The following is a 26,245-nucleotide window of genomic DNA, read 5'->3' on the forward strand; positions in this document are numbered from 1 at the left end:
GCCATTCAGTACCTTTCTGATGAAACTGCAGTGATCCTAGAAGACATATGGACTTTAGCATTTCTGTTGTGTACATTTCTAAGCAACACTGCAACTGGATGTATAGTCTACAGATTTCAGGATGAATTTCACCATCTTCTGGGCTGGAATAAAAGAGAAGAATATAATTAGGAATGAGATTAGAAGGATGTAAGGGTCATAAAATCCACTTCTTTACTGTTGCAAGCAACCACATCACAATCTGCTTTACAAACTATTAAGATTTTTCTATGATAATGTATTTACAAAGCATTCTTTAGATCTGTAAAACTCTAGGCTTAACACTGCTAAACTTGGGCTGTCTTTGGTAAGACTGCATGTCCTGATTGTCTCCTCTGCATGTTTTCAGAAAACAGGTAAACAAGTGATGGAGATATTTTCCCCTCTTTAAAAAAGCTTTGGATTAGTATTTTCTTTGAGATCGAAATATTCTTTTGCCATCCAGTCTCAGTTATCCTTGGTCTTGACAAAAATGCAGGAGATTACAGGGCCACTTTAACAGTCCCTGTTCAGGTTACAAATCCTGTATCAAGCAGAATCAACCCTACTTTGAAGACACTCTCATCAGAAACAAGTCAGGTTTAGCCTACTCATTCTATACATTCTGCCTGAATTTGTTTTCCCCCTGTATTTAAATTAGTAGTGATATCAACTGCACTGTCAGGAGAATTGGATGCATGAGACTTTTTTCAGAAAAGTAGTAACAATCTTGAAAACAAAAACTGAAATCCTACACCTCCAATTAATCGCTTAGGACACCAAGAAAATAATTTACCCACACCCAGGAACCAATTCTCATGCCTACTTGTAAAATCAGGCATTAAGTATCACTTTTGTGGGCTGGAATCACAGTAGTGGTAAGCTGTGCAGTCATGAAAAAAATTATTGTACAAAAAACGAATGCTTAAACAAGATAAAAGGCTAAAAAAGAAAAAAACCCAAAAGGTTGGAAAAGACTAAAGATTGAAGAGAAATTATGCTGGATTTAGTCAAAAGAGACAAAGGACGATAGGTTCCACCTGCCAAGCCATTACAAAGTGGACATCATCAAAGAGGCAGGAAATTACTGGAGCATAAATTACAATTGCTGTGGTCTGTTACTACAGGAGCTACACCAAACACATCGTAATAAACCAGCCCATCCTAGGAGCTTTTTTTCTTTTGGCTAGACTATAATATGACCATTTCTCTTAAGCCACATCTACTTTTTGTACTTCTGAAGTCTTGATTTGTTGAAAAATTATCATGCACAATACTTTCTCCATTTTATCATACATACAGAATAAAGCTATGGTGCAGAACAAAAGGGTTCAACCACAATTCTGCTTCCCCCTCGCCACCCCGCAATGTGTGCATCAATTACTGTGGCAGCCCTTTTCTCAATGAGCACACAGTTTTTTTGAAAAAAACTTTGAGAGAAAAAACTTTAGGAGTGTAGAGATCCATTTGGTTTCCATATTTAGTATGCAGGTCCAAAATTTAAGTCTTCAAACTATTGCTTATTTATTATTATTATCATGCAATACCTAAGTCCTGGAGTCCCACCAATATACACACAGGCCCATTCAGTTTCTGCTTAAGTTTCCTAGATGTCTGAAGATTTCTTTGTGACCAAGGTTTCTTCTGTCCTGAAGCCACTGACTTGTCTATTCCACCTGAAGGGGATTCCCCCATACATGTTCTTGTGCAAAGTGGAACCTGCAAAAAATTTAAGCCACCAGAGATGGTAATGATGACCTTTTTCTGCTCAATGATGAGAGCTCTTTTGATAGGGAGACAGAAAGAGAAGTTCTGCTCCTCTTTCTCAGGTAAGTCAAGCTGAATTTGTCTAGCTCTTCTGAAAACTAGGATTATTTAACCACAAGTCTATCCCTGAGAGAAACAGTCACTATGTTGTGACAAGGTAATTTCCTTGTAGCAGACTTAGATAAAACTGAAATATGCCAATTCTTCTTTTCTCTGCAGTATTTCTGATGTTAGAAATCCTCAGACCTCTCAAAAGTCATGGCTATTGCAGGACTTTTGTTAGCCATGTTTATTTACAATTTACCACGTTCCTTTGTAGGTGTCACTGACAAAAAGATTTCAGGGTCTGCACACAGGTGTAAGCAAACAGTGTTTTCCTTATACAGCTATTAAATTTCTATGAAACAAACATGGTGAAAACTTTTTAAAAAACATTTTTGCTCTTAGTGACAGAACTTTTAACTGCGCAGACTAGGAAGGCAGCAATTATATATAAGATGCTTAACTCATGGACCAATACAGATTTATTAGTGGCTTCCTATTTACAAATAAGCTGGGAGAGTATTCATAATAATAGGCATTTTAATTGACTTTTTTTGCAGCCATAAATCTCTGTGGTTTTTTTGCAAACTGTATTTATGAACAGCATGAGAGTAAGAACTAGAAACATCAGTAACATATGCATGTTCTAGCCCATTCTTGTTTTCTCAAGAATATGGAACATATGTAATTGGACTATAGGCAAAATTTTTCTCTCATTTGCAAATCCAGAGTAACAGCAGTGGTATCCAAGAAAAATATTGTACAAGGTTTATACAATGAGAATTATTTCCAGCCCAGTACCCTCACTGATTGTCTCAAACTATTTAATTAGTGTTTAATTGCAATAATGACCACAACAATTCCCTTAGTTTGCAACCAATTTCCTTCTATGCATGTATATAGGCTTCATTTTCATCTCTGAAAGCCAAATGCTCTGATGTGAATGCGCACAAAGATTTCTTTTATAATCCCTGAATTCTGTGTAGAGGGCTTAACATTTCCTTTTAAAGTGTTATCAGTTTTTCTATTTCTGTGTGTTCAATGCCATACCATGAGAAATGCTTAACTGGGACTAGTATAGACATAAATTTCAGAATGCTGGTTATGATAAGTTTATTATTAATTAATATTAAATATTATTTAATAGTTATATACCAAGATAATATTTATCTACAAGGAAAGTTCATGCAAACTCCTAATATTACCCCCCAGGTCAGCTGTTCAGTTAGTCTAGCTGATTTTTTTATGAAGACCATTAAGTTATTCAAGAGAAATCTCATATAACACAATCTTACACAATGCTGTGCTAAATGGTGTTTGCAACAGAGCTCTTTAATAGCTTATGTGTAGCTGGATATATGAGAGCTAGCACAGCACTGAGCACCCACCCAAGAGACACAGACCAGCACCTCATTGTTGGCTGTATAAAATGCAGTTACAAAAGTGAAAATGCTGCGTTAGTCCTATACAAAACAGTAGCTTAAGTTACGCAGTTTATCCAGCTGCTATTAAAAGTATAATTTTTTGTAAAAATAAACTTAAGTCTATAAAATCTATAGTAAATCTATTACATTCTCATGGTTTAACTACTGTTAAAATCGATGGCTTTCTTTCCATAAAATCCTACTTTTTAAAAATCATGTAATGTTGTTCAACTGAGTATGTTTATAAAGCACAGACAAGAAGTGGAATTTACTTTCCTTTGTATTTTCCTAAGATTGAGATTTACAATAAAACCTATAGAGGGAGCTCTTACACCAACCATATAGTACTCGGTATCTTTAAGAGAGGTGAACGCAGTTATTTTGGTAATAATTTCAAGATACATTAATAAACATGACTAAAATGCTCTTCCTTAAATGCGAAGGAAAAGAATAAAAATTCCTTAAAAAAATTTTTTTTTCCTCCAAAATAGCTGACAGATGATTTTATTGTACTGCCAAAGTGTTGGTTACAATTGAGAAACACCTTGAGGTTTTCCTGAATTCCCACAGGTGCCCAGCATTCACAGTTGCACTGAAATTAGTGAAACTTAAGACTACTAAAACTGAAAAATTATTATGGTCTAATTCTCAATTTAACTTAAAAAATTTAGTCACACATTTACAACAGAACAGAATTTATTTGTACTTTCAACAACATTAAAAAACATAAACAGATGTACTACCTCTGGTTAAAAGAGTAGCTAAGCTATATGAACGGTTTGATAAACCTTCTTGTAAAAGCATTGTTTTGACAAGTTCTATGCTTAACTCTAAGGGAAAGTATTAATAGTTCCAAAATATTATAAGCTGAAAGAACTATCTAGACATATAATGAAGATTGTTTGTTTTCAAAAGCCAAAGGAAAATAAACATTTGCCAAGCCAAAAGTGAAAATTAAATAATCACATTCTGTCTTACATTCCATATATGTACTTCCCTTGAAAAATAATGTAAGTTGGCATGATGAGCTGTGAAACATCACTGTCCACAAATATTACCCTGTAGATTGTATTTTAAGTCAGTATCTGAAACACCATGGTTGAGAAATAGTAGAAAGATGAAAAAGATGAAGAACAAAAATTACCTCAGACATAATGGTGCTTCTGTTGGGATGAAAAGGGTGACAATCCCCTTATATACTAAGTACAAGAAGTCCCTCTGATTATGGCTCAGGTGCAACAGCCTACTAAACCTGCCTTTGCTTTTGTATCTTAAACAGATCATTTATTTCTTCACCATGCAGCCATAGATCTTTGAAGGCAACAAAAGACTGGCTGATTTATTTTGAATACAGGTAGAAAAGTTGTCCAACAAAGACGTTTTCTTCTAAACAGTTCCTGGAAAAATGTTCTTATTTGTGTTCCTTCCATTTGCTGGGGCTGTTTTTTAAAAAATGCACACAAACTGCTGTCAGCTTCAGTGCCATGTATTGGTTTTTTGTTCTCTATGCAATACTGTGATACAATTGCTATGCCACACCCATGTCCAGACAGGAAAAAAGCAGGGCTTGTTCCTTCTAGCAGATCCATAAATGACTGCAATGCTGTTCTTATTAAATCAGATTGTTGTTTTGAAGCAGTTACAACAGCGCTCTCAATAACAGAAGACATGTGAACAGGTTTAGTTTTGTTAGATCAGTGTAAATTTCCGATAACTCTAGTAAGACTGATGGAGTCAATCTGAGTATATGATACAACCAGCAGAACAAAACCATAGTGCAGTGACTCACTCATATTGTAGAGACATTGCTAACTCCAAGGTTGATAACATTTTAGGTATTTCCAGGCTAGAACAATTTAGATACAACTATAACATTTTTTTTTTTGAAAAACATAGTTTTGAAACTATCGGAGTCACAGACCAGAATTTTCTAGACTTCTTCCCTCAGAAGTGAGTTTTAATGGCTGAACTGAAGAATGGGCAAGAAGTAAACTACGAGAGCACTATCCAATCAGTTCCACTAGAGGACAAACCCAATTACAAATCACTCAGTGTATCTTCTTGTATATGAGTAAAACAGCACTGAAAGGAAACTTACTCCTCTCTAGGTAATACTAGGTGTGTTGGGTGCATTTGCAAGGTTTTGGTAGTGATGGTGGCAACAGGGTGCCCTTTGTGGGATGAGGTGGGGGGCTTCCCTGTGCTGGACACAGACAGTTCCTGCAGCTCTGCAAGGACTCCTTGGCAGGACACAGCTGAGTTCATCTGCTGAACAAAAACTTATTTTTAAAAAGGGCAAAAATAGCCACAGGGAGAGAGAGGGAACAAAAGGAGTAGGAAACAAGACAGGGAATATCAGGGTAAGAGAAAGGAGGAGGTTCTCCATGGCAGAGCAGATCTTCCCTGCAGCCCACAGAGAACACCAGAGCAGATGGGTATTTTTGAAGGAACTGCCACCTGTGGAGAGCCTAAGCTAGAGCAGATTTTCCTGACAGGACTGCTGCCTGTGCAGAAGCCCACACTAGAGCTGAGGAAAAGTGTGAGGAGGAAGGAGAAACAAAGCAGATTGGTAAGGACTGGAACCCCCCACTGCCATCCCACCTGCACCTCTCAGGAGGGTGGGGGTAGGTACAGGAGCCTGGAGTGAAGTTGAGCATGGAAAAGAGGTAGAAAAAGTGCTAGCTTAGTATGTGTCTTTTCCCACTACCTACATTAGTAATTATTTTTATTTTACTTGGCAATAGATTAGGGTAATCATTCCCAAGTCAAGGCTGCTCTACAGTCAGTCAATGTCTCTATTTCCACCCAATCTTTCTCATTCCTGTTCTTCCTGTCTTCTCCCCATGTCCTGCTGAGGAGTGCATGAGCAAGCAATTGGGTGGGAGTTTGGCTGTTCGCTCAAAAGAAGCCACCACTTTAGCTAAGATTAAAATCCCCAGCAGGATTTTAATTCTAAGTACTCAGAATTTAATTCTACAGAATTAAATACTGAATACTCAGTATTTAATTCTAAATACTCAGAATTCCAAATGAAATTGCATGTGTCTCCAACTACGCTTTTAAGTTCTTCTAAGTTTTAAAAAAGAAAAAAAAAAAATGCAGGGCTTGACCACCACACCTTTGCAGAAATCAACTCCAAGCCCGTTGTTCCTTCCTTCAGCTGTCTGTCCCTTGCCTCTACTTTAGAGAAATTCAGGAGACTTCTGCTCTAGCCAAACATAAGCTGAACAGGGCCTTTCTCTGTGCAGGTTATCAGACTCCCTGTTGAGAAGGTGGTGTCCGGTTAGATGAAAAAAAACTTTGAGCCCTCAAGTCAGCCTTGCTTAGCTCTAGTCTCAGCTGAACAAAAAAATCTCACAGCCCCAAATTATATGATACCAAAGAACAGATAAATCCAAACCATGACACAGACCTTCCAGAAAGGATCTGTGCTAACCAAGGAGACAGTGAGATTAGCTGTATATACAGTAACTCTTAAACTTATCAAAGGAATTCCTATTCAGAACCCTGCCTTGTCAGCATTGACAAGTTCTCAAATGAATTTGATAAAAATGTGGAGAAAGCACAGATAAATTTGTGCCATCTGACAGGCTCAAGCCCAGCCTCTTTTAACTTCACTGCAGGCAGCTGAAAGTCATGCTGCCTGTGGATTTGCCCTTTGATTTTAGTTACGCTTCTGTGTTCTTTAAAATGTCCCTTAATCACTCACTATTCATTAACAAATAATTTTTAAACTCTACCTTTCTAAAATCCGCAAAACATAAATGGATTCGTACGTACACTCCCGTGCAGTTCCTTTGATAAACAGTTGTACAGAAATTTTATGAAAACTAGTATCTGATGTGTGGTCATTTTCGAAATTGGTTCTTATTTGTGTGGACAAATACGGTCAAACTTTCCAGAGAGCCTGAAGGAGAGGTAAATGCTTTAGGTATTTGATGCTGTAGGATCTCAGTCACAATGAACTACAAACATACTGGCTTTAGAAGGAACTCTGCTGCAGGCAAGTGATGCCATCTGCTGTTGACCATTCACAGGACACTAAACCAGCTGATTCCTTAGATTTGTAACACTTCCTTTTTCCATTTCATTTCTGTTAGTACTTTCCTTGAATATAAATTTCAATTTCTTTTTTTTCCTAAAAGGCATTCCTTAAAGTATTAGCGTGATCTGGATACCTGCTATCTGTTCGTAACTCAGGTATCTGGTTTTCCATATTCCAAAATGGGAAAACCAGAGCAGTTGTGAAGAGTGGTTAGAATGAAAACGCAAGGAACATGGTATTTGCTTTTCCTCAAATTATTACAAACCACCTTGCTACCAGGACTACTTAAAGTGAAGATGTTCCGTAAGTTTCACTGTGATTTGGATAAGAGCTATATTGCATTAGCAATTACTGAAAAGATCTATATATTTTCATAAATTTTTTTTTTTTTTTTTTGTCTATTGGTCAAACACTGTGACTGCTGCAATTCTAAACTGGAAAGAAAACAGCACATCCAGTAGATAGTACTAGGTTGCTCAGAATAAGGCAGTGTTTGGGATTCTCTAGGTATCAAATGCTTCTAGGAGTGCTCTGAATATGTCACGCTTACGCCTCAGAGTATTTTTTATCTTTTTAAAAAATCATATGTTCAAATACCTCCATATGAAAGTATCCCAAATGAAAAATTGTTATAGAATCAGTAAAAGAATCTCACACAGCGCCACCAGATAATTCACAAACCAAATCTGTAAGAGTAGTTAAAAATCACAGCTGAGAGACTGAGAAAACTTGAATGTGTCAAAAAAAAAAAAAAAAAAGAAAAAAGAAATAGATTAGCTTCCTGAATTTAAATTCACATAAGGAAAAAGAAATTTTTAAAACCATCTGTTGATAAAATGTGTTCAGGAAGCAGTATTCTAGCAAAAAGAACTCCGCAATTTTTTTCACTTCAGATTTCTTAATCCTGCTTTGGTCTCCACTTGACTTTGTGAACTGGTGTTACTTTTGTTTTTTTCCCTCTTTGCAAAGCCTTTTTTTCTGCTTGGGAAACAAGGATTTTTCCATCAAGTTTTTCTTAGCCATTCAGTATCATGTATTAGCAGCTGCACAGACGTACTACTAATTTCTGAGTCTTGAATGATGCAAAATGAACTGCAAAAGTCTGTACCCACTACTTTGGGTAGGTCTGCAGTTAAATTAAATGCCCAGACTTTGGAATGTCCACGACTTTGGTGCACTGGGGCTCTTCACCCTGCATGAAGGGACTGCTTCCTCAGCACACAGCCTCATCCTGCTCAGCCTTACATACTGTGGTTGCAGTTGTCATACTATTCCCAAGTACCAAATGCTGCTTTGTTGGTGTTGGGGTTTTTTTTGGAAGGGCTTGTAAACGCATAAGGGTGGATAGTGCTGTTTCACCACAGTAACAACTCCAGAGCTGTTGGAAATAATTGGAGGCTGCTGTATAAACATGGCACTTTTAAGTATTTTGCCACTCAACCATTTGCCGTGCTGCCAAGGTTACCAACACTAGATTTGCAATGATCTGTCTTGCCCTGATAGACAGAGATATGATGTGTCAGCTTTTCTTTGCTCAAACAATAAATGCAAACTTGTTTTCTTCTGAAATGGGAAGCAGTTTCTTCAACAACTTTGAGCACAGAATTTAATATGTCGGTATTTGAATTCTTACACCAGATCTGCTGCCAGGAAATGTTCATGATGAAAGTATTCTTATGAAAAATAAGAACAGCAAGATAAAAAATGGAACATAAGAGAAAATAAGACCTTCTATGTTAATATACAAATAATTCAGTATATTATTTCTCTGATAGTTAAAAATTATGTGGAAAATGTAAATGTAGATCTAGAAATGTACCCATCAAGGAGAAAATTCTATGCATTAACAGCCAACACTTTGGTATATGTTAAATTTTAAAACATGAATTTAAACAGCATTTAACTGGTAATACTGGAAAGATTCTGGATTAAGGAATGCTTCTTTTAATGCTGTGTCAAGGTGAAATCTTAATGCCCAGATAATGGTTTCAAATATTTAACTAATTGCTCAGAAACAGAACGATAAAGCAATTAGAAAAATTACAACAGATTTTGTACACCTTGTTGAAATTGGTTGGAATTTTTCCAGTGTAGGCCTGACAGAACTGGTATCTCCCACAGCTGGAGACTGATCTTGCAAGGTACTGATGATGCTGCTAAGAGTAGTTACCCTTTGATACTCGACCTCTCACTAGAGCAAACCTCCATGTACCATGCAGATCACAGTAAGTGTGAAGTCTTTTCTTAGCTGACTATGCAGGAAGTGCAGCGCTTGAAAGAGCATGACCAAATGTGGGGCGTGAGAAGGACATGCTCTTAATTGCATGGCCCTGCACAATTTACCTGGCAATGCCATTGGCTGGTTTCAGTGAGCGGCACAGAATCAAAATGGTCCTTTCTAACTAGAGAGCAGTGTTACAGAATGTGGAGAAATACTGAGCATTGGTAAAAGCATTTCCATTAACTTGCAATTTTCAGTCCAAAACTTAAAAAAAAGAGGTAAGAAATCAGAAGCAAAATCCCAGCACATGTGGAATTCTAAGAGCTCATGCTGAAGCCTTTCTAATGCGTGTAACTTCATTATCTCATGTTTTCACTTCTCTTAAGATATATGAACATATTCTTAACATAGACTGGCTCTATAAGATTCAGTGAGAATCAGAAGTAATTTTCTGAGAACAATATAAGCCAAGCTAACCAGAATGAAGACAAGCAGAGTTCCTATCAAATTGCAGCCATGTGGGATTTCTTAATCAAACAGTATTTAGGAAAATGACCAGGAAAGGAGCACTAAAAACTTGTAATTAAATTCTCAGCTTTAGCTGTGTTTCATTAGAAACCTATAGAAGAGAAATACTGAAATATGCTATTGAAACAGGTCTCAAAACAGTTGGCCTAATGGAGACACAAAGGCATGCTTCTTGGCTGTCTTGGTTACAGATAAACACAAGTGCAACTTTTATTTACATCTGTGAAGGTAGGTATGAAGTTTCCGTACATTATTTTTTCAGAAATACTGCAATGAAAAAGTTATTTTGGATTGGTCTAACATTAATTTTGAAACATGTAGGCTTCTCTGGCACCCCTAATTGTTGTGGGCATAGAAGCAGCATGACATGAAAGGCTCATGATCAGCCATGCTTCTGTCTATAAATACCTTCTAAAGTTTAGCTCTAGATCCCCTTGTGAAGCACTACTTACTGACATAAGCTAGTAACACTCAGGTTTTTGCTCAGGAAGAGCTTATTAACTGATTCCACTTCTGACATGACATGACAAGACATAGCAACAGGAGTTGCTATGTGCTGTTACATGTTAGGGCTTAGAATTCCAGCAAACTGACATTTAAAAATCAATTTCAAAAGAAATAAATGATGAAAACAGTATGATAAAAATGCAATATTAACATGCATTATTTAGAAAAAAACTATAGCAATATAAAACAGAGTATTTGAAAACAATGCTTTCCCTTGAAATATGATGTAAAATTACTAAGTATTTTTCAGAGATAGTAAGAACTGGTACCCCTATTTAATAAGTAATTCATCTGAAACATCGCTCAGGGACTGAATGAGAGTTTTCAGAATTTTCTCGAAACATAGAGGTTTGAAAAAATTATTATTTTTGTTCATCATGTTTAATGCCGCAGATCTAAAGGTCAGTGGATTCCAGTGGGCTTGTCATACATACATTCAAGACTTTGCCATGAGGAGTTCCCAAACAGTTAATGTGACAGTAGCAAATCAGATACTAATTTCGTTACTGAGTGGAGACAGGCTATGAGGGAAAAAAAACAAGAAACAGAAACACTGAAAAAAGGGATGACAAAGGAGAAAAGGGAATGAGAAAATCTGGAGTGAAGTGAAGGTAACAGCAACTGTCAAAACAGAGTCCACATTAAGTTCTGTGGGCTTTTCAAAATCCTCACAGTTCATTTCTAGAAATATACCTAACTGCTGGATCCTCTGGCTGTTTACTCCCTGAGAAAATGACTTGCACAGTAGAGGTGAGAAAAGCATTTTATGTCCAACAATGAGAGCATATCTTCTGAAAAGACAAAATGGGGCAAGAGAAGGGCATAAAGTTAGAGACTGCTGGCAGAAACACTGAATTTTCTGCAAAAGGTCAGCTCTGATTCTGCAGCATTTCTAAAGAGGCCCCACCAATGTAATTCAGTCCCCATATCTGTTTGGTAACGTATGTTGTTTTCCTTCACTTAAATTTCTCATGTAAAGGTTTGTATACCTCAAAATAAGAATGTAAAACAGATTGGTTGTTTCAACCATTGCTACAGATAAATAGTCTTACATATGTCTGGAATACTCCATTATTAATGAGTTAGACTTCGAGAAACCACCCTTTAAAATCTAACTATAGTGGAATGCTGCTCATGAAGAGAAGAGAAGAGAAGAGAAGATTCCATTGAAAGACTTGAATTACAGTAGTATCTTACATTTTGGTATCGTCTTCTAGGTTCCAGGAACCCATAATGGGAGTGATGAATGCAGAGGGCATGTCAAAATGGAAGGCGAACCAACCTAAACCTACAGGGTACTCCAACCCTAGACCACGGTACTGTGCAGGTAAATTCAAAGTTTGCCAGGGTGAAGATACAGAATGCTGAGGAATAATGAGCCTTTTACCTGAATTCTGAGTCTCTACTTCCCTGTGTCTTTATGTATTTCATCTGCTTAAAACATAGAAAAACATTATGGGAGCAAGGCTTAGAACACCACAAAGGAAGTTCCCTAACAGTTTTAGATGTTTACCTGCAATGGCACTGCTTGAAACCCAAGTACAGACCAGACCTCAACACAGTTTTTCTTCCTCATGCAAAATACTCTTTCCACTGGGTCAGATGATGGCAATGTGCACCCTAATTCCCCACACCTCATACCTTCAGGTTATGTCACAGAGGAACAGCTATGCTGTTTTATGCCTCCCAGGGAGAATATTGCTGTTTGTGGTGATCCTCAAAAATGGGCAGCATCCCTGGCTGCTGGGCTGTGACACAGCTTCCCGGCTGTTGGGAGGACCCTTCATGCAAGGGGCAGGCTTGCCTGTTTGGCTTACCCAGCATATGCAGTCTTGGAGTCTCAGCAGTGCACTGGAAAGGGCTGTGAATGTGCCAATTGAGTGTCAGATGGAAGAAAGGAGCAAGTAAGAGACTGACAAAGATGATGTCTGTTCTACTTTTAGCACTCACTTTCTACTTTTCTCACTTTCCTCCCTTTTCTAGGAGGCAGGTGCAAGTGGTCTAGAAATTGACTCACCTTCAGCTTTGGCTAAAACAAAGTGGCATGGGCCACACTGTGTTTCATGAGGGTGTGTCAAGCTCTCGAGGATGCTAGCACCTCTGGGATCAACCTTGTCAGGACAAGCAAGACTGCTGTCCTGACTGCCGGTGAGGTTTATCATTAGGCAAGGTGCTGTAAGCTCTTCCACTTCGTCAAAACTAAGTTAAGCTGCATTACTGCAGACGTAGAATTTCCAGAATTTTCAGAATTGCTGTTCCAAACATAGAAAAATAATAGAGTAATAAATTCACTTTAAGGTCTGTTTGCCCTTTACTAAATCTGGCCTCGAGTTATGAAAGATAGATCTATAAAGGGAGATACTAATACCTTGTATCTTCAAGTCCCAAATACCTATTAAACCACTTCCAAAGACAAAGGTACAAATAAAAAATCAGTCTATAGAGGTCAGCTATTTTGAAAATTCTAGCCTTAGTAAATAACCTTCGTTTTTCTTCCATAATTTGCTTTCTGAACTGGAGATATGACTTAAATGATTTCATTTTCAACTTGCAGCTTAAATTGAGTAAACAGATTTTGTTCTTAATAAGCAAACCCACCTTAACTCAGTTCCACAGAAAATAGTTTTATCTTTTTGCCATCCCTTTCCATCACTTTAGATGCATGTGGTTTGTATAATTAGAGAAATTTTTTACAAGGAATCTATTCAGAACAACATGCGCATCTTACCCCTTTGTGAAAGGAGTAAGCTAGGGTATACTTACTCTGCACTATCATGCACTACTTGGTCCTGAAGGGGTATGTTAAACTATCCACATCTGAGCTTTTTTATCAAAACATTCCCATGCAGACCAACTCCCATTATTCAAAATGGGATTTGAGTCCCTGGAACACGTGTAGTCTCTGATACACGGTACTAAGTTTGCAATCACTTCAGGACATAGAAATCAGTGAAGATATGCCAGCCAACCAAAAATGAATAAACACTGTCAGAATTTGCTTCTAGAACCTGATACGCTCAAAATTACAAGAAAATTTTAACCATGTAAGAAAATTCCAGTAAATGTTTACAGAAGCTGAATGTCTAAGTTGAAGGAAAATGAGACTTTATATGGTAAGAATGCTCAGTAATGAACTTGCTCCATATCCTGAAAAACTCTTCTTCGGAGGGAGACAAAGATCTCCCTGACTTTACTCATTGTGGACAGTCACAGTTAAATCATCAGGACAATTTCCTAAGTGAGGTACTATTAAATGATTTTTAAGAGCTGTGGGATCTAGCATGCCACATTGAAACAACTTACTGAAATGCTTTTAGTACAGCCTGTGAAAGTAAAATGAGGTTTTTTATTTCCAAGAGTTTTCTGAAGTGGAAGATCTCAGTATTTTTTACTTCACAGTATTTTTAAGGTCAGAGCTTTAAGCTGTTACTGTTTATAACATCTACAACGCAAGAAATCACCTTGTATGGATTCAGAGGGCATTATGCTACTGGTATTATCATGTATAACAGTATTGATTCTTGCAGTGAATATTGACTGCTTTCCTTGTCTTCTTATGTATCATAACATTATTTTTGGTATTTAACTATAGTTTTATCAGGCCACATTCTGGTTATCATGGTGCAATCTCTTACCTTACTTCTTAACTTTCATCTGGCAGTTGAAACAACGCTAACATCTCCAACAGAGGTTGGATACAGCAGCAGTGCCTGTGATTCAGAATCCCATGATCGACATTATCACTCTCCCCACCTGACACACACACTTAGAGGAGTACCATGGCAATGACTGCAAAGATGTCTAGGGAGCACAGAGATCTCCATAAATGCTACTCGATTGGTATCTAGCTGGGGCAGACCTCTGGTTTGTTGGCATAAAGATGGTTTTGAATCACGATTATAAAAATTCTTCCCTGTTGAGCTAAGTGCTGCTGTGCTTTGTTTCTGCTCAGCTAATACTGACTAGCAGCAGAGTTTCAGTTAACATGTGCAGTTAAACAGTTAAAATGCTTTCTGTTATGCCTGTCTCTATACAGCTTTCTTTAACTTATAGATCTGGAGTCTTCTTTTCATCATTTAATTTGTAAAGTATTTCGAAGCAGTCTTTTTTGTTAGCGTGCTTTGGAAAGCAGGTAGTAATTTTGAAGGTTTGTAATTCAGGGAAAATTCAGACAGTTCAATAAAAAAACTGGCCAAAATTGAGTGTCAGAAGTATGTTTTAAAATAGCCTTAGGAAACAATCTTCCATTAATTAGCTCTCAGAAATTACTATTTGGTGCTTATTGAAAACATGAGAATTCCCACTGTAGACTGCAAAGGGAAACAAAAGTAGAAATTACATAAAATTAAAAACTTTAAGCAACACTATGATAATCTTTTTGTGCACAGGAATGCAATCAGGATGAGATTTTTAAGTGACTTTCTCAACTTCTCTTGAACTTACAGGAACTTAAAATTAACAACTATTTTATAGAAGTAACAGATGCATATGTCAAATAAGGAAACTTTGTCTTTGAATTTTCCCAAGGAGATTCATGATGACTTTGTCACAGGCTGGAAGGGACATCTAGAACTAACTTGATCCAAACCTCCTGCTCAAAGCAGCGTCAGCTACAGAGAGTTGCTGAGGGCCATGACCAGTTGAATTCTGAGTATCACCAAGGATGGAGACTCCAGAACCTCTCAGTGCACCTGTTCCAATATTCTACCTGCCTCACAGCACAAAGGGAGCTTAAAAAAGTTTTTAATCAATTTTTTTAATATTTCAATTTTTACCTGCCGTCGTATCACTGTATACCACTGAGAACTGCCTGACTGCGTCTTCTTTACAGTATTCCATCAGGTATTTTTTATACATATTGATAATATCCCCCTCCAAGACTTCTCTTCTCCAAGCTAAACAATCCCACGTCTGACAGCCTTGCTGTTTATGTGGGATGCTGCTTAACCATCTCTAAGGTAGTTGACTAGATCTGCTCTGGTATGTCCTTTCCTCTTTTCTACTAGGGAGCCCACTGCTGGACCCAGTATTCCAGATATGGCCTCAACAGCCCTGAGTAGAAAGGAAGGATGAGCTCCATCGACCTGCTGGCAACATTTCCTAAAGCAGCATAGGAGGCTGCTGGCCCACTTTGCACAAGGGCACAGCACTGGCTCATGTTCAACTCGATGTTCACCAGAACCCCCAAGATCCTCTTCTGCAAAGCTGCTGTCCCAGAGTGTATGGGTGTAGAGGTTTATTCCTCCTTAGATTTTGGACTTTGGAACACCAGTCATAGAAACAGAAAAATCACTTTCAGAGCTACGCTCACACAGATGAACATTGCCATGCACCCCTGAGCTCCTCACACAGTTCTGTTTCATGCAAAAAAAGCCACTGCCAACATATATATCAGACTGTCAGAGAGATACTGCCAGTTCTGGTTTCAGTGTGCCAAGTGCACACATTATGTAAGCATATCAAGTGCTTGAGAATATGTAAGGACATTTACAAAAGTGTGTGCACAGTTGTGCAGACCTGTATCTTAAAATACAATTCTGAGTTATCTTTCTGTTGACATCCCAGACCTAGTGGACTCCATGTATACAGCCAGCTCCCTATTTGATGAATTCTAACAGACCACCACTCTATCATTCCATAAACCAGACTCTCTTCCATAACAGAGATCTGCATCTTTCTCCCCCCATCTTCTTACTATTACAAGTATTTTTCCTTTTTCTTTGGAAAATGCTGACTCATTTTCTTGTTGCTGTACTTTCTCCAGTTTTGACCATGGCAACTAATACTACAAGGATGCACAATGTAAATAATTTGAGATATTTAATTTCTGCTACATCATACAGCAGAAAATGTGATGAAAGGACCAAACCTTACTCACCTTCTTCAGAAGACAGCTCATTAAAAATCACTAGGAACTTTTAGTATGAGAGCAGGAATTGACCTGAAGTCCTGAGAAAACCAACGCTGAAAGAAGGGTTTACTTTGATTGGCATTCCTAAAAGATATTTCAATTTAGATTATTTTTATTTCTAATCTTTACTCCCCTTTGCTAAAATTTCACTATTTCTATATGAAAAAGATAACAAGTAAAGAAGAGGTTGTAATACCTAGGAGGGCCTATTCAGTTGGAGACTTAGTTTGAAGTTTCCTTTTTCAAAAATATTTTTTTAGTAAATAGATTTTTAAATACACCACAGTATAAAAATGTCCTTGTTCATCCTCAGCATTTTTTGAGTTAAAGACCTTAATATTTAGAGAAATCCTGAAATCCTCAGTGAGAACTCACGTTTGTCAGATACAGATTGTTCAGATGCAGCCTTTGCTTACTGAGTGCTGGGTAGCAGCAAGTACATGAGGGAAGGCATCGTTCTATGCACAACCTGGTTTATGTATCTTTGCTTACTTTTTATGAAATCTCTGCTACCAGCAGCCATCAGATTTGAGCTAGATGGGGTGATACAGTTTAATCCAGTGTGGACTTTATAAGATTTTATGTTCCCATGCTACCTTGTCTTTTTTTCATTATCTCCTTTGTCTTTCTTTCTCTCAGTTTTTAAAACATAAGTGTGACTTTCACTTCCTCTCTTCTCTAGCTGAATCTGTTTCTGTTGGCGTATTAGTGTATCCTTTTTCAATAGGTACACTTGCAGCTTTCTCTTCTTGTTCACATTACACCACTGTCCTACTCTGATGTCTGCCTAATATTCCAAAACAGATATGCCCATGACCAACGTATTTTTCTGTCCTCATGACTTCTATCTTGCTCAGTTCCTAATGCATTATCTCTACCTCAGCACTTCTTTCCCTTTCAACAATTTCCAGATTTCTTCCCAGAGCTGCCTTCCCCAGCACTAGAGGATTTGTTTTTGTTTCTCTCCTTCCAAGTCTTTGCATCTTTTCTCTTTGTTACCTTGCTTAGTCTTGCAGAACAAGTGAATTAGGAAAGGAAATAGGTGCCTCTTCTAATCGCCCAAGTCAGGCATGCACTTAAGTCTCAAATGCACTAGTGCCTACAGGAGTTGGACTAGGTGATCTCCAGATATCTCCAGAGGTCCCTTCCAACCCTAACTTCTGTGATTCCGTGAAATCCCCATATATTCCAAGAGGAACAGCATAACAGTAAGCTGTCTGCTAATTTTCCAAGGAAAACATCAATACAAACAAGATAAATGAATTTAGTATTGTCTTAGTCACACCAACTTCTCAAATAAGAAAGAGTGCCCTGCAACACCTCAGGCAGATAACCTAAGAGACCAACTGAACATTATTGATGGAATTAATAGAATGCTTTGAAACATTATAGTCTAGTAACATAAACAGCTGCTTGCTATTATTCCTTCTAGGTGAGAAAGGAACACGTTTTCTTTAATAAGACCTTTTTGTATTACCCAGTGCAGTGCTGTGCATTTTGAACTAAAGCAGTGAACTAAATAAGCCTCCATCCCATCTGCTGACTAACAGTGGTTTCTGAGCAACACACTACCCTCCTGACTATTTAATACCGAGGATGATTTAATGCATTCCTGTCCCTAAGCATTTTTCTTCCTGATACTTTTTCTTCCTATCCAATTAGATTCCTATTCCAGATTCTATATAATATGCACTACATCAGTCTTTCTGCTAAGCTGAAGACTCTATCTCTGAGACTATTTATTACTCCTCTCCTATTTCTTTTCTACCCTGAATTCTTGCTGTATCTTCATCTCCCACCCTTCCTCTCACAAATACACCAAAAAAGTTTATTTGTCTCATATGCCTTTCCTCAGCTACAGGAGGGTGGGGATGTGAAGCACATCTTGTAAAATGTCTGTCAAACCAAACAAGTCATTTCCAGAGTTTCTAACACCTACCAGTTGTTATGGATATCACAGTATTATCACAGTTATTTAAAACAGTTTTAGATTAGCCAAATGTCAATCTTGCAGCAACTGCACAACCTTCAGGACATCTTTGTGTGTATGACAGACTTCCAACTGCGAAATGATTGCTTAAAAAAACTCAGTACTTTCTAAATGAGCATGTATTGATTGTTTTCTTTATGGGGGAAAATACTTGGAAGTTACAAAATAGGTTAAGCTATTCAAATGTATTATCTTTGTTTATATTATATGAAAGCACACAAGATAGATTTCACTACTGTTTGTTTTCACGTTTTCAGCGTACTGATTAAAAAGAACTATGTCTATTCACTGCTGGTTTTTTTTTAAATTCCCACCGATTTTAGTATTTTAAAAATGTGTATTTTGTTTGAGGAACAAATCAGAGGTCAAAAAGGCACCTTAAGTGACTTTGCACAGTCTTACTTGAAAATGGTGGTAATTCTACTAAAATAAAATCTTTTTATGTTTGGTTTGTTACTGTGGGTTCCCCTTACATACCAAGCCTATGACAGATTTCTCATATATATTAAAGTGATGAAATAAATTTAATGGGGATTAGGCAGAGCTGCAAAAAAGTTTTGGTTTTTCTTCCAGTGGTGCACAATGGCTTATGGTAGACAAGCCAGATGCAGACAGTTCTGACAAAGTGTAATGAGACATCAGTCAGGGGGTACAAACAGATATAAATGCCCCAGGTCACCATACTGGCATATCAGTGTATCACATGGAATCAGCAGCATGAATTCCCATTTTTTAGGAAACAGCTACTTATGCTGGTTGATCTTGCACTGAGGCATAGTCTCAAGTATGTGATAATACATTCTGTCACCATGGAAAGGAATGTACATAATGTAATACCAAAGAATAAATTACAACGTTATATGCTGGCAAACTTTTCATTCTTATTTCAACAAACAAGGGTTTAAAAACACGTAGAATGTAAACACAAGTTTTCAGACTAGTATTTGTATTCTCCTCGCTCAATTTTCACCTAATTTTGATAAAATTTTGTTGAGTCTCTAGTTGAGCTGAGCTAGTTGTCCCTTAACTATTCAATTAGATATACTCAATGGAAGACTGGGCAGAAAGCTATTGCTATTTCACCCTTGAAGGGCATGGCTTCCCGCTTGATCTGTAGTGATACGCAGTAAAATCCTGTTTGTCTTACATAAAAGCATCCAGTGAAATCAGAAGGATATGTTCTTGGTAAGGGGACCAGGATTTGATCCAAAATTGTACTATGGTAAGGATATGGGCATTCTGCAAAATTTGTGGTCATACACCTCTATGCATAAAACAGAAACACAAGTTAATGCTTTTCCTGAATGTTTCCATAATGTAGTATTTAACAAAGATTTGCACATGAATACGGCTTTAATTCAACGTAAGTTGCCTCCTACCCAGAAATTGCTGCTAGTTTTTGATGAGCCTGATAGGCCATCTCACATCCTTGGGTTCGAGTTTTGTGCAATCCTGCATGCAGAGAAGGACAGGTGACTGAGACATCCCCAATGGAAATGACCAGCTCCCGATAGAGAGCCACCTGGGTATTGAAATCCTGGACAAGCTGAAAAACAAAAACAATTTACATACATGAGAATTTTTAAGTACATTGGTAAAAACAATTCAGTTTTTTAAAAACATGCCCAATCTAGGGCTTGTTCCTGCTGCTCAAAATTTCATAGCACATAGGATCAAGAGCACACAATTCAGTAAATGACTAGAGCCTCCATGGCAGCTGCTTCTTCTGTGAGCTATAAATGTTCATCTGTAGGAAAGTAGTGTTTCTGCTTTTAATATCTGAAAGTGTTTGAGTTATTAGTATTAAATATTAAGCAGACAAAAAAACCATCTGTTTTACTAGTAGCATGAGGTTATTTTTTGCTATCACGAAAGACGAAAATATCTCCAGAAATTATTGCCTTTGCTCCTCCTGCTTCCTGATTAACAGCACATTTAGGGATTGGAATGTAGCATTTGCTTTTAAATTGGCAATTTTGCTAATTTATTTTGTAATGATTTCTGTTCTGTCACTTTCCTTCAACCCAGATTTTAGTCTTAAAACTCATCTGCTGTTACTGGCTGAGAAGATGTACCAGGCAGGCATTTTCCTGTTAAAATTCCAGAAAGCACCTTTTCTAAAGTGCATGTGGGAAAAAGAAACAAAGGAGTAAATAAACACTACAACCTTTACAGAAATCCAGTATCAGGCAGATACATATGGACGTTGTCAGATAAATGGGTAATTTCACAATGATGGAAAGATCATTATTGTTTAGTTCCACTGATCATGTACATGGAATTATATTTTAAGGAAATTAAGCATTTGCTGTCTCCTGAAAGAATGCACATAAGACCATTTGCTCCACATGGTGGCGGGGGCGGAAGGATTGGAGTAATAGAACAGAATATTTATTTATCTGTGTTTTGACCTCAATTTCCAAACTACATAAAAACAGACAAGAGTAATTGCTCATAATTCTGCAGTCATCATTACCACCAGAAGTTCAACACACCCCAACATAAAAACATGCTAAGAACCTGGAGTCTTTCAGAGCTACCAATTTTTAAAGTCAAGCCCTCAAATTCTCATACTCAGAAAATAAACGAGTCGCTTCCGCAGTGTTACATTCATACCCTTCATGCATCCCACTGCAATTAACTGTACAGCTGAGAAATTGTATCAAAAACAGTTTTGGCCATGCTTTCTTACATTTCATTTTACAAATAGCAAATAGGTTTCTCTGCTTCAGGAGCAGCAAGTCAACCCGAGCGCGTTCCAGTACATCTGCACCCTCCCACACCCACATCCCAAACAAACCCAAAAGCACACATTAAACAAAGCCCTAGGCACAATATTTGCTAAACAGGTCTTCAACTCTTATCATTCTGTAGCTTAAGAGAATGCATCAAGGCAGCGGAGAGGAAAAAAATTGTATTATATTGTGTCATAGTGTGATTATTTTGCATTAGGAAGAAGAGAAAAGTGTCGCATTCTACAACTGGTAACTGGTTGCACCAGACGCATTTTGCCAGTTCTCACCTGATATCCCTTGTCTAAAAAGACTCATTTGGCCACCTGATCATTGCTCAGGAAAACAAAACCACACATATGTTGCTGAATCAAGACAGAGAAAAACCACACTGATTTTACCTCCTGAATCTTACTGCAACTTGACAAGCCACCTGTAAAACATACTTTATTTCTAATCAGTCAATTCTAAAAACTTCTCTGTAACTACCCACATCATGCTGTTGGGAATGAGAAAAAAGGCAGAACCCAGTAACATCCACTTGTTGGGTATATTTATAGAGCTACTGTGGCAGCTTTTGTTCCTCCATGAACTGGGAATTGCTCCCAGTTTTGAAGTATCAGAGTGGATAATCTGCCAGCACATTTTTCAGCACCAGAGGAAAAAAAATTGCCAGAATCCAGCAGAATAAAAGTAGCAGCTCCATTTTCAATGCTACTGGACAGAGCTTTAGCAAGGCACAGATCAGTCAAGGAAAGTAGCAGCGACTTCATGTTTTTTCTACATCTGTCACTAGCTAGAGGGGCAATTTTGGGGCCCAGTGTCAGGCTGACTGTAGCTCAAGGAGCCTGAAAGGGGGCATATGGCGCTGATTTGGAGGAAAGTGTCAGGATGCAAGCATTTTGAACATGACTGGGGAAAAATCTGATGCCAGAACGTGACAGTCCAAAAATAACACAGACGCAGGTGTTCCACCTCAGGTTTTAAAATTGCAACGAGCTACTCTGGGACGACTGGTAACAGATACCATATATATATCAAGGACAGAATTTCAGGGCCTCTAATTCTGTGTCCTGATTTAAAAGGATTTTAGGGCAAGAGTGTGGTTGCTGCACAAGACAGCAAGCAGACAGTGCAGTGATTCATTGGAGGGAACTATTTACTCATTTCGGCTTCAGTGAGCGCAAGTCTGGGGACAGATTTAGACGGATCTACCAAAAAGCAACTCCAGCTGCTCTGCAGTGTGTGTACCAGGGCGAGGACTCCTGCTCCCGCTGGACTGTTCAGGCGCCCGCTCCGCTTCCTGTCCCGCAGCCGGTTCCCCGCAAGTCTCGCCTTCCCTCCCGCCTCCCGCTTTGGAACCGCCGCGAGTTGAGGTGCAGGGCAGCACCCCGGCGGAGACTGCGGGTTTAAAAACAGTGCAACTGGACGTGATGGGAATAGTCAAGGCGGCGGGAGGAGCGGCACCGCTGCCTGCGCCGGGAGAGCTCGGAAAAGGTAAAAACTACGGCAAGCCCGCCTGCGGTACCCACCATCTTACAGTCGTCCAGGACTCTCTGGGTCTGGTAGGCGCTATCGGAGCCGCTGCCCCGGCGTTCGCTGTCGCGGCCGTGCGGCGAGGTCCTGCTGCCCTGGAAGATGGAAGCGGCGGAGCGGGGGCGCTTCCTGCGCCCGCTCGGTGCAGCGCTCATGCATACGCATCCGCCGCGCGGAGCCGCCCGCGGGCGCGGGCAGCGCCTTCCCCGCCGCCGCCGCCCCGGGCACGGGTGCGGGTGCGGGCCCGCGCCGCTCGTCACCTCGGCCGGGCCGGAGCCGCGCCGCTCACGGCAGCGAGCGCGGCTGCTGTGGGCGATAGCCTGGTGCCTGCGGGAGAGTCCCGGGAGCGCCCTGCAGCATCGCCTCCGCTACCGCGGGGAGAGGCGGAGGGGCTGGCGCCTGCCCTCTTTCAGCAGCATGTCAGTCCCCGCGGAACCGCCCCGCCTGTGGCATGCTCCGCCGTCCTCCTTCGCGCAGCCGGCGGGGGGGGCGAGCGCGCCCGTGACCGCTGGGGAAGGGCCACCATGCGACGCCCCGTGCTCCCGGCGGGGAAGCCCGACCCGCCCCGTGTGGCCGGGCACCCGCCGGGAGCGGCGCGGCAGGTCTGGGGGGGCTGGCGCCGTCAGCAGCACCGCCCCCACGGGGCGGGAGCGCCGCGCCCGCGCCCGCCGCGCCCCGAGCCCGCCCGCGCCGTGAGGGGGCCCGGTGAGCGGCGCGCCGAGAGCCGCGGGGAGCCGCCGCCCCGCCGGGAGCCGCCGCCCCGCCGGGAGCCGCCGCCCCGCCGGGAGCCGCCGCCCCGCCGGGAGCCGCCGCCCCGCCGGGAGCCGCCGCCCCGCCGGGAGCCGCCACGGCGCGCCCGGGGAGCGTAGGGCAGTCCCCGCTCGCGTGTGACGAAGTTGACACCGGCCTTCGGGAGGCGTGCTTAGGCATCGCTTTTCTATTTAACAAACACTTGGTTCGCTGCTCAAGTTTAATCAGATGTTAGAGACTGTCCCAACGAGGGACCACGAGGGACGCATTATGAGGAGCAGCTGAGGTCACTGGTTTGTTCAGCCTGGAGGAGACTTGAGGGGAGACCTCGCTGTGGTATTCAACATCCTCATAAGGGGAAGCAGAGGGGCAGGTGCCAATCCCTTCACTCTCACCACCTGTGTCAGACTCGAGGAAATGGCATTAAGCTAAGTCAGAGGAGGTGTACGTTGGCTGTCAGAAAATTTTTCACACGGAGGGTGGTGAGCACTGGAACAGGCACGCCAGGGATGTGTCACCAAGCCTGACAGAGTTCAAGAAGTGTTTGTGAATCAGGGGGGATGGGGAAGCAGAGGTTCAGTGATTTGCTAAGAAGTTGTTTGTTAAAAGCAATGCATACAGCTTGCTCAACACTTACTGTGCCTACCAAAGCAGGATGAGACGATATAAGACGATTGATAAAGGGAAGGAATCTTGACCAAAGATCCTGTTTTCAACCTAAAACTAACTTAAACCAGCCTTGAAGTTTGGACTTGGGCCAGGGACGTAAAGAGCATGCGAAGGGAAGCAAGGTGAAAAGTTCAGGATGAGGAAGACCCTTTACTCTGTGAAAAACGAGGTTAACTCTCCTGTGAGAATTTAAAAGTTTAAAAAAAAGACAATAAGAGACACATAAAATAAAGCAAAGAGGTAACGGCCGGCTGCCTTGGTGCTCTGCCAAGAGCACGCCTGATGCTCGAGGATAGTCATTTTTATACCATTTTTACTGTCTGTTCTTTATGCATATTCAAACTTTTCCAGGAGCTGTTCTGCATGGCCACTCCTTGGTTCCGCCTTTTTAGAGCATGCATATTCTTCTGCCTTGCAGTTTCTTTTGATTCTTGGGCCTGGGCTCACTAGGTGAGAGTTGATAGTCAAGTGGGCCTCTTAATTCCCCAGACAGTAAGGGTTGATAGCAGCTTTTTGGGCCTCTTTGCCCCCCGGGCAGAGTGGTGATTATCCGCTTTGGGCCCCTTTGTTCTCCGGGCAGAGTGTTGATTAGCCGCTCTTGGGCCTCATCCTCTGCTCGCTTGGAGGTTATCTTACCTGCTCACACTTGCTAAATTCTTGCTAAAAAGAAAGAAAACTACATCCACACAGTAAAAGCATTTCTAACATTATATAATATTCACCTTAATACTTGCGAGAAGCCAACATTACGATATGCGTTTATAACAACTCCATCTGAGGAAGACCCTTACTTCATCTTGGAGACCCCTGCCCATGACCACCAGACAGCACTGCGCAACTGCAACGCGGATGTGAATGACTTTTGGGCTCATTGTAATATGAGGCGAGGCTAGGTGGGGCTAGGTAATGAATATGTATAGATGCATTGGGAAACTTAATGAATATGGAACTTGTAACCCGATATATACCAAGCTCAATGCAGCTGTCGGCAGGCATGGCTTTGGAGGAACTAATCCCCCATGTGTCCCAGCGCTGGAATAAACATACCTGCTTTACTACTTATTCTAGTAGTGGAGTCTTTTCTGCATATCATTTGGACAGCACTCCCATTCATGTGGTGGGATTCTTGGGGTGTCCTGCACAGGGCCAGGAGCTGGATTCAGTGATCCTGATAGGTCCCTTCCAACTCAGCATATTCTATGATATTATGACTTACTTTGTGTCTCTAAAACACCTAGTATTTTGGGGCTCCAAAAAAATGTTTGATGTGTGTGATACAACACGATTGTATTCGTTTATTGTAGAAAAGGTTAAATAATGATTGAGTAGATAAACTGTTTCCTCTGTGTACCAGCACCACAGTGCAGTTGCAGTTCACCAGGCTGATGCTCACAGGCCTTGGGCACCAGCCCCTCCAATGCAGAGGTGTGTGGGGCTGTGCCCATTCTGTGCCTGTAGTTCCCTTCCCCAGGGGCTCTTGGGGACCACACTGCCTCGGCATGAGCTATGGCCTGAGCCAACTTCAGCTTCTGCTGGTCCTGTTTCTCTCTGTAGCCAGGGAGCTATGGCTGTTTAGCTGACTTCTGGTATAATTGTATTTATTCAGGCCACTGAGTAAGAGCTTTTTTGTGTTTCGGTAATGTTCTTGAATCCAAAGCAGCATCAAACACATCACACAGACTAACCTAGTCTTGCCAAGGAGCTTGAATATGCCAGCAATGGCACTCTGACAGGTTGAGGAACTCTTCAGGCTGTGCTGAACATTACTATAGCACAGACAACCTGATATCCACCTTTGTCTGGACATGGCCTATGAATCTACTTTGAAACTATTTTTAGACTTTTCCTGCTATTTCCACAGAACTGTAAGCTACTGGATGTGTGGTTGTATGGATGGATTTGTAGCACTTCCGAGTGCTGTTATCACATTAGTTAAAACTAAAGTGACATTGTAATTGTAACTTTACTTTTGTAAACATACTACTAGATTTTCAGCATTCAGAGCAACAAAAATTTGCAGTTTGTTTGTCCTATTTTAAGGACATCACTTATTTTTTTCATATTTTTAACTTAATACTTTTATAGGAAATAAATGCATGAGATTA

The 26,245-nt window shown here is 40.2% G+C and overlaps 1 protein-coding gene across 2 annotated transcripts in view; it reads right to left on the reverse strand.

Annotated features, from left to right (window-relative positions):
- The window catches only part of RGS7BP (regulator of G protein signaling 7 binding protein), a 32,105-nt gene extending 8,771 nt beyond the window's left edge, over positions 1–23,334 (reverse strand). The window contains exons 1-3 of one of the 2 annotated variants that reach the window (XM_032095225.1): positions 22,718–23,334; positions 19,833–19,999; positions 13–143 (exon numbers count right to left, since the gene is read on the reverse strand). In XM_032095225.1, the coding sequence (XP_031951116.1) occupies positions 13–143; positions 19,833–19,999; positions 22,718–22,876 (457 nt within the window). In that variant the 5' untranslated portion in view covers positions 22,877–23,334. Of the gene's footprint in view, positions 1–12; positions 144–1,565; positions 1,738–19,832; positions 20,000–22,717 lie in introns of those variants that run through there. The other variant, XM_032095226.1, reaches the window with a different exon arrangement.
- Positions 23,335–26,245: the final 2,911 nt, after the last annotated feature.

The sequence above is a fragment of the Corvus moneduloides genome, chromosome Z, assembly GCF_009650955.1.
Source record: "Corvus moneduloides isolate bCorMon1 chromosome Z, bCorMon1.pri, whole genome shotgun sequence".
NCBI classification, from domain to species: Eukaryota; Metazoa; Chordata; class Aves; order Passeriformes; family Corvidae; genus Corvus; species Corvus moneduloides.